Source organism: Vanellus vanellus (assembly GCF_965231255.1).
Source record: "Vanellus vanellus genome assembly, chromosome: 2".
Taxonomy (NCBI): domain Eukaryota; kingdom Metazoa; phylum Chordata; class Aves; order Charadriiformes; family Charadriidae; genus Vanellus; species Vanellus vanellus.
This window is the reverse complement of record NC_138906.1, coordinates 7816631-7826316: the sequence shown is the minus strand read 5'-3', so window position 1 is coordinate 7826316 and position 9686 is coordinate 7816631. Positions and strand designations below refer to the sequence as shown.

Genomic DNA, 9686 nt, shown 5'->3' with positions numbered 1-9686 from the left:
TAAAATAAGAGTAAACTTGCTTTTATGGCTGTCTTGAGTTGAGTGCTTGAAACTTAGCTGAAGCTATGGTAACAGTGATTAAAGTTACTGTCCCATGATCTCTAGACATGGAGAAGCTAACAGTAATGTGTTTTTTAAATCAGATGCATAGGAAAAAAAAGTTAATTTTCTTATTAGACAATGTGCCTGTGTGATATTTAAGTGTCTTGAAATGAAAGCATAGCAACTTTTCTCATAACTAAAACTACTCCACTATCAAATCAAAATTTACTGAAATTGTTCTTCTTCTTTAATGTCCTTGGAAATTAAATTGAAAGACTTCTCCGAAGGCAAAATACCTTTTCTAAATAAGTTCCAGTCAGTACAAAGTGCAGTAATGTGCTAGAGAAGCTTCTGGAAAGGACAAAGTGTTTGTATGAAAGTTCTTACAAAGGAGTTAGTTACTTAGTACATGAATAATCCTGCACTGAGTTTTAAATCAAGGTATTCAAGGTCCGTGTTTAATTAAGATAACTATTTCAAAGCACTTTAAAATCAATTTAAAAGTGTTTGCAGAAAATATCACTAATTTAGTTCAAAGGGGTTTATAGAGTAGGTAAGTGGCTAGGTAAGGTTATAAACTTTCTGTGATACTGATTTAAAAGTTTAAGTTGCATTCACTGAAATGTTCTCGAGTGTATCATTGCAAGTATCTAGGCAAAATGATCTTGAATTAATTTTTGAATAGTTTTAATAGTGCCTTCTTGCTAACATAGGATTTTTCTTTTAGTTATTCCTTCAGTTTTGTCATCTACAGACTTGGAGATACAACAGAAATAACACTCCAGTGTAATGATAGTACAAATCAGTATATGCTGTAATCAGCGAGATAAGTAAATAGAAAGCTAATGTGTACCACATACTTAAGAAAAATTCATTATTATTTGATATTTCCCTCCAGGTAGTTTCTTGTTTCATATGGGCTGGTTGTTATCCAGTATTTTCTCCCTATTATTCCTATACCTATTACACATATCTGTTTTATCTTTTTTGTTTGTTTGTTTTCTTTCTAATGTTTCTTTAAATACTGTAACCATTGTGAAGAAAAAAAAAAAGTATCTATGATTATTAATGTCTCATGTCTACCCAGAACTAGAAATCAGCATTTGAGGTGGAAACTGATCTGGGCGGGTCAGTTAATTGAAAACCTGAAAAATCACAATGAACACCTCTTTCCAAACCTATGTCTCCATTTTACTGCTTTTACCGAGTATGAGCAGAAAATTTTTCAGGAGTTACTGTGGTGTACTCATTGCTATTAGTAATAGCTACTGCTATATATTTAAGAGACAGGTGCCTGCCTGCTGGTGGTGGCTGGATTGGCATGGGATACAATAGAGTTTGGGTCTGAAACTATTGAGTGGCATAGAGAAAATGATGTTTGGCCAGAGGGATTGAAATAGCATTATATTCCAAGATATTTTTTCTATTTTTGTGGACCTAACAAAGTACTGTGATATGCTTACAGCTGTGAATCTCCTGCAACGGAAGTGTAGGCTCTGACTGATCTGTGCAAACATCTCCAGATGTAGTATCCTCCTCCAAACACAACAAAAGTCAGTGGAATTGTTTGAAGGATTAATGGTTTGAAGTTGTGTTGGATGCAAAGAAAATGGTAGTTTCTCTTAGAAATGGATAACACTGCTCTCTCTTTGACAATAGGATTTTATTTGCACATTGGTATTAACTCTGTTTCCAAGATAAACCATCCCCTTATAAGTTTGTGCTGAGAAAAGTTTGTGTTTAGAAGGACATAAACCACAGCTGAGCATCTTTGGCATCTTTTTTTTTTCGCTCATTCTTTGTTTGTGTGTGGATGGTGTGATTTTGAGACAGCGGTGGTAACTGGGGGTGTGTGCTTGCAGACAGTTCGCAGGGATCTTGAAGAGCTTTGTGGGCTATCCACCTGATCCTCATTTTGCTATCCTTTCAGAGCTCAGGTAGATATGGAATGCTTCAGAAGAGCCAGTGGCTGCCAGGTGTATAGCTTGAAATTAATGTCGTCATGGAATGGGGAGACATTTCAAGTCTCAAATTTTTCTGAAGCTTACATTTGAGAAGGAGACCTGTCTGAATACTTACAGCCAGAAGTGGGAGATACGTAGCTTGTGTTTTTGTCATTGAAAAGTACCTGCAAAAGAGGGTCTCCTTCCTCTAAAGATCTTGCAGGAGGAGAGATCAGAAATAGCTACTTTTAAAAACTTGCACAGGTTTGTGGTGCAATTGTGCCACAAGAGAAATTGTTAAACCCTATGGACAGGTTGTTAAACCCTATGGACGCTAAGCCAACCTCATGCAGTTCAACAAGGCCAAGGGCAAGGTCTTACATCTGGGTCAGGGCAATCCCAAGCACAAATACAGACTCGGCAGGGAATGGCTGGAGAGCAGCCCTGAGGAGAAGGACCTGGGGGTGCTGATTGACGAGAAGCTCAACATGAGCCGGCAATGTGCGATCGCAGCCCAGGAGGCCAACTGTATCCTGGGCTGCATCAGGAGAAGTGTGGCCAGCAGGTCAAAGGAGGTGATTCTGCCCCTCTACTCCACTCTCATGAGACCCCACCTGGAGTACTGCATCCAGCTCTGGAGTCCCCAACATAAGAAGGACATGGACCTGCTGGAGTGTGTCCAGAGGAGAGCCACGAGGATGATCCGAGGGCTGGAGCACCTCTCCTATGAGGAGAGGCTGAAGGAGTTGGGGCTGTTCAGCCTGGAGAAGAGAAGGCTCTGGGGAGATCTTATTGTGGTCTTCCAGTACCTAAAGGGGGCCTACAGGAGAGCTGGGGAAGGACTTTTTACTAGGGCATGTAGCGATAGGATGAGGGGGAATGGCTTTAAACTGGAAGAGGGCAGGTTCAGATTGAACATTAGGAAGAAGTTTTTCACTTTGAGGGTGGTGAGGCACTGGAACAGGTTGCCCAGAGAGGTTGTTGAAGCCCCATTCCTGGAGGTGTTCAAGGCCAGGCTGGACATGGCCTTGGGCAACCTGGTCTGGTGGGAGGTGTCTCTGTCCATGGCAGGGGAGTTGGAATTAGATGATCTTCAAGTTCCTTTCTGACTTAAACCATTCTATGATTCTATGAAAAAATAGTTGTACTACTATGATAATATTTCTGTAATTGAAATGGTTATATCACCTTTGTGCGCTTACAGTTGTAACTGCAGAAAGATGCATTGTACTTCTCATAAGGAAGGTACGTTGATATAGGGTATTGAGGAGCTAAGTGATTATTTCAGACTTCTGTTTTCTACTGAAATACTGGGGATATATGGGAACCAACAATATGTTATTATAGAATTTATAGATAAGAAAAAGTTGACATTTACTAAGTCCATTAAAACAATAACAGAAATGAGCAAAGGTTTTATTCATTTATTTTACAAATACACACAACAGAGTATCGTTAATATCTTTTTTTGAGGAAAGTGAACGATGAAATCACACGTTAAGTATACCAATCACCTTCAATACTGTTTCATTTGTTACTTATTGCCTAATTAAATCATACCATACTGAAACTTAGCCTACTTGCTTCATCAGTAGTTCTACTAGTCTTTGCTATAGCTCTTTCAAATATTTCTGTGATAAAATCTTTGCTTCTAAAATCAGTAACCTGCAAGTAGGGGCGGAGGGGAGAAGGATAAAATTTCTCCTATATCTCAAATGACAGAAGTGAGAATCTGTCATTGCAGCCCAGCGCCTTCATGAAAACATCTCATTTTACACTGTACTGTAAAACAATGGATTGTATAGTAAGGTTCTTCCTTGGCTAATAAAAGTAGTAGACCTTCAACAGGTCGGTCAGTGTAACCAGGAAGACATTTGCTATTTTAACTTTCAGTGAGGTTTTTGACTTAAGTTTTATGTATTACTGAAGGTCTTTATTGTGAGACGTATAATCCAAGCCTCCTTGCTGCTTCGGAAATTCTGGGCCCTTTTTTATTAGGGAAAGGGTAAAAGTTCAGTTTGTTGCAGGCAGGCATGCATTGTGTAGAAGCAGCCTGTTGATGTGTCCAGACTGCTGAAGCGGCTGATTTCAGTGGAGGCTTTTGGCAGGCACTTGCAGTGTTGCAGCCATTCTCTTTGCTGAAACTGTTCAACGTGCTTGAACTTCCCAGATGACTGAGTGCTGATAGTTCACTTGCTCCTTCTAATTCCTTGGGTTGCAGTGTGCCATTTCCCTTTGAAATCAGTCTCTGATTGTCAAAACTGCATGGTCTGTTCTTGCAGTGGGGAAGATCCCAGGGAACCCCGTGACAAGGGGCTTGCACCAGGCGGTGGATTCCCAGGTGGGTACGCCATGGTGAGTTGTCTTCTACGTTGCCACTGCTGGTCATCTCCAGTCTGACCTTTCTGACAGGAACACATTCGGTAAATGACTTTGATCTTCTAACTTTTTTATTAATTAAAACAGCATTGACCATTGATTCTGGGAGGGCAGATTCATGTTCACCTACAAGAGAAATGCATGTATGCAGGTTACTACGGTGGCAAAAATTACCCGTGTAATTTCTGTGGCACAAACTCAACTGAAGAGCTTTAACAGATGAGTTTATGTGTATTCTTTCCATCTCTGGCTGAGAGGAGTGCAAGTTCTTTTGATGCCATGTTATGGAGTAGAAATATTTCATGCTTGGTTTTGCAGTTCTGAGGATATAAATGGTACCCTAGGGTTAGTCAAATGAAAATGGAGATTTATCAAGTCAATATTGATCTAACTGGTACTCTAAGACTCATTAACAACACAGATTGAGAATTGACTTTCAGTAATTAATTGCTTGTAAGCAAAAATTCGTAAAGTGAGCAGGGACTTGCTGTGTGTGTTGGTAGGTGCTGTGATTTGAAAGACAAAAATGTTCTGCTTGATACTGTTTGAAGTTTGTATTCACAACTTAAAAATACCCTGACCGCTTCTAGATGAAACAAATTGTGAATTTCTTTCTTCCTTTTCTTAATGAGAGATCATTAACATATAGGCTTGTATTTTTATATTTTACTGCGATTTTACTATTGTAGTCAGTAAACGGTGTAAAGTAAATAGCTTAAAGCACTAGTGTTGCCTGAATGATTGCTTAGAGGAAAAATCTGCTTGCTCCATGAATGGTATAGAGTAGCTGTAACAGTGGGAGAGAATCTGGTCAGTGTGAAAGTTACTGTTAGAAATGTATAAGAAATTAAGAATAGAAATGCTAATGCTACTTTAATTACACCTAGCAGCCATCAAATCACTGAACACGATGGGCTTTCTGTGCCTTGAAAATTAATAGAAACTGAACCATTACACTAAAGATAAACAGTGCTGTTGACATTGCAACTACTAATGAAATACACTTCAGTTAGTATAAATATATTTTAAAGTAGGAATTTTACAGAATGCTGACCTTATTTACAGGGTTGAGTTATAGGAACTGTGTCTGTTGCGATATAAGTTATGAAGCATATTAAAGTGAAAAAAGTAGCCATAGAGGAGTGCTGATTATGTTCTGAAACAGAGTAAGTGAATAGCCATTTTAAAACAATTGTAACTCTGAATTTGAAATGAAGCTGGTTTCAATGGGATGCTGCCTTTTAAAAAAAGCAACAGCGCAACTCCCCCTTTATAACTGTCTTTCATACCATTGTGACAAGGAAATATTTGAAGATGTCAGACCCAGCTGACTTGCTGGCAGTAAACGAACCTGTACAACAGGGCTTCAGCTAAGGAGGGGCTTTCACTGCTGTCTTTGGCTCCCATCGCTGAAGCAACACCACCAGCGTGGTATCACAGACTTTTTTCTGGGTTGCCCATGTAGGGTTGATCTGATAAGAGCTGCTTTGCAGCCTGGGTCTGGAAGTGAGAACCGAGTCAGTCCGTATCTTCTGCTCTCCTGCGGTGTTACCAGGACAAAGGAGTCTAAAGCACATGCAGAGCTTAGAGATATAGATGTGTTTGTGCATATGTCTATACAGTGAAGTATGCTAACAGAATTTCCTGGGGTGAAACCATTCATAGAGATAGGAACACACAGTTTTCTGTCATGTAACAGTGAGAATCAAAGTTATGACTAGACTTCGTCCAGGAAATAAAGCTGAGCTTGGGTGTCTACAAAAAGTCTACTTGCAAGACAGAGCCCTGTGTGTTCTGCAGAACAGCACAGTATATCATCAAGCTACAAAAATTGGGGCTTGTTCTCCATATGTGAGAGAAAAAGCAGGAGAGAAAGAACTGAGAGACTGAGGTGATGCAGCTTTGCATGTTCTTGTGGAGGTAATTGCACTCTTGGCTGAACTGGCATTGATAGGCAACATCAGGTTTTGTCTTTAACCTTATGAAGAAGGTCGTCAGAAGAATTATGATTTGGCTTGAGCCGATCAGAGGTTTCAAAGTAAGGCATCTAGTCCAGTTTTAATAGTCTGGACTGGTTCTGAGTTCAGGTTTGATTTGATTCCTTGGCTACAGGTGCAGCACACAAAATTGAGCAATGACTTCTGATAGAAATGTGAGAATCCCGAACCACTATGTACTGAATTAACACACATTCAGCACTCTCTAAACTTCTAAAGAGAGCTTTAATTAGACAGATCTTTGGTCTGATTATTTTTCCTTTTTTTATTTTTTTTTTTAAGATGTGCATAATAGCCATGTTGCAGGGTTGTTTACTGTTTGGCCTTTTTCATGTGCTATCATCATAGGTAGATACTTTTAAGGTTCTGGAGTGACAAAAGTTAATCTTATTTCAGGTTACCTTGGGAAATTCTTGGAAGAGATTTCTGCAGTCAGAGCCCCAGTGTTTATTCTGTTATGACTGCATGCACTGAATGCTCTCATTTAATTCCTAAAGTAAATACTGTTTTTCAGCTTCTTAGCCAATAAATAATGAATACACTACTGTATTATTCCCTAGCTGGCAACTTTCAAACCTTGTCATGCTCTTTGTTCTCAGATAATCAGGAACAGGCAGAAGCATGAACGTGGCTGTGTGTATTAGGGAAGGAACAGAAGAAAGTTGTTTTCAGGTGACTTCTCAGTTACTAACCCACCGGTCAAAAACCTAGAAAAGTTAGAGAATCTTAAGTTCTGTTTAAAGGTCCACAATTTCATGACTCTGGCAAACAGGTAGTGACATACAAGGCTAAAAGTCCTCAAGGAAACTTGGAGTTACCATTCCAACTGTGGTGCAATAAACCTGAAATGCTCAAAACCCCTGTGGTATCGTGGAAGGTCATCTGGTCTGTCAGGCAGGAACAATTTAGGGTTTTACTAGTTAGAACAAAGACCTTTGGCAGGGATTTTTAAGACCATGAGGGACTGAAGGTGCCCCTCTTCCATGAAGTTTGAATCTCATGAGGTTTTTGTGTCTAGCCTCTGAGGTTTGTGTGTACATGTGGGCTTGTGGTGGGGCTGTCGTTGTCCCCTTCGCCGCCCAGCCATGATCTTACCCTCTTGGTAGGGAAACAGTTTGCTGCCGGTACAAAATACTGATACGTGTGTGGACTGCCTTTTGGTACTAGCTGGAATTTCTGGATAGTTTAAGCTTGTAACTTAAGGAGTGTAGGGCAACAAGCTATCCTGATATGGCAGTGTTCGTTTCTGCTCGACATGCTCTTGGAAACTGATGCATAGAACAGGTTCAAAGTGCTGAGCTATGTAAGCTTTCACCGCTTCCAAACCATAGGAATGTACAAGATCAACTTTCAGGACATTGAAAACTCGGCATAACAACCCCCCCCAAACTTTAACTGCTTCTAACAGTAACGTTAATCCTTTTCACGCGGGTTGTTTAAAGATAGAAGTTCAGTGCAGTAGGTTATTTGGTTTTGTGAATGTTTTGTGTTATGTGTATGTATATGAAAATATTTGTATGTTAACTTCCAGCCCTGCTAAATTTTAAACTGTGCAGAAACTGCACAGTCCTACTTTCTTATGCCTTTTATTTAATCTTCAAGTGGTGTCCTTGCAAAAAATCTGCTCTGATTAAATTCATTGTATCTGAAGCTTCGTTTGGATTTAACCTGAATACAGATTTCTGCTTCCTTTCTTTAACTAACTTATTTTTCTATAGCTGATTAGATGGGCTGTTTTGTCTTCAAGTTAGTTGCCTTTTCATACCTGATAAAATCAGCTTGTGTGTATATATCTATATCTATCTTTTTCCTCCTAACAGAGGTGTAGATCCTTTTAACACAAGAGTTTCTAGGCATTTGGATGAAAGAATACTGAAGAAGTGAGTTAGTTGTATAGCTGATAATTATGTGTTTTTTCAGTTGTTTTGATGTTAAAGTCTGACACAGCCAAAATCTAGAACTGCTGAAAAATGTAGAGGAAAATGTAAAGAAGGAAATAGCTCAACAAATGCAGAACTTAAGTTAAATACTAATATGAGAGGTGAATGAAGCATGTTTTTCAGAAGACAACCTCATTAATTGACTTAGTATTCTCAATATTGTTTTAGCTTGGAAAGTAAATGAAAATATATCATTGTAATATTGTAAGCAGTAGTCTAACTAAAAACTTTAAAATATTCAAACATTTCTTAATCTGTCTGACATAACTGGTAGATGAGTGATACATATTGTTACTTGTTTTTCTATTTGCATACTTTCCAAGCAATATGCAGTGAAAACACTTTCACAACAGAACCTCTTGTTCAAAGCTTTTATCTTAGCTACCCACTATGACTCTTAGTATAAGTTATTTTTTAACAAAAACCGGTCTGGTGGTAGTCACTTGATACTTGCTATTGCTTCCTGTAGTCTTGTAGAACACATTTCTTTACACAGATAAAGAAGGAAAAAAGAGACAGAAGACCCAGAATTGCTTGTTCTGATGGAAGCGTTCATGAGAGTAGAAACGTTACAGAATACATTGCACAAATACACTGATGATAGGCATGAAGTACCTGGCTCCTGTAAGAGTTGCCATTTATGTTTAGAATTCTACTTTGCTGACACGGAACCTGTAAAACCTTATCTCAAATACATTAATCTGTTTCAAATTCATGTTAGTGTTTCACTTCTGTGAAGCTAATTGATATAAACATAAAACCATCTTCCAGTGAAATGAACAAAAAACCAAAGTGACAGAAAAGGAATTCACTTAGTACCTCTCTCGAAGCTGAGCATAAAAAGAAGAAAGCTAGGAGTTATTCAAGAGTTAAAGCGATAGTCTTTACATCTACATTTGCTTTGTTGCCTATAAATATAAGCATACCTGTTTTAAATACAATAATGTGTGATTGCAGTTTTTGCTTCTGTTTTATATGGTCGTACTGCTCCTCAAGCAAGCTTACATCCATCTTGGTTGGCTGCTTATCACGATCTGAAGCCTGTTGCTCTGAGGTGTGAGTCACTGAAAAAATACCAGTCATGTATTTGTAAGCCTTCACCATCTGTTCCAACAAGGAAGAAAAAGTCATGCAGAAGCAGGACATTTCCTTCATTGTGTTGGCAAAAAAGCAAATCGAGTATGAAGCACCTGAAATCTTCCTAAATGAACAAGTAACTTTTTTCTAAGTATGGTGACTTCTTTCAGAAGTTGCGTGGTCCACTCTGAAGTTGTGGATTTCAGTCAGCTTGTTTTACTGCGGTGCATCTGGAGCTACTGCGTACCGAGTTCATGACTGTAACTGGATGGTTGGATTTAATGTTGACTTAAGGTTGCGAGCGTATG

The 9686-nt window shown here is 38.8% G+C and overlaps 1 protein-coding gene across 1 annotated transcript; it reads right to left on the bottom strand.

The window, feature by feature from the left end:
* Positions 1-3918: 3918 nt before the first annotated feature.
* On the bottom strand, positions 3919-9456 carry LOC309669010 (uncharacterized protein C9orf152; the record flags this gene model as incomplete). The annotated part of the gene is made up of 2 exons (XM_082479582.1): positions 3919-4490; positions 9228-9456. 2 exons carry the CDS (start codon positions 9454-9456, stop codon positions 3919-3921), a joined length of 801 nt encoding a protein of 266 aa, XP_082335708.1.
* Positions 9457-9686: the final 230 nt, after the last annotated feature.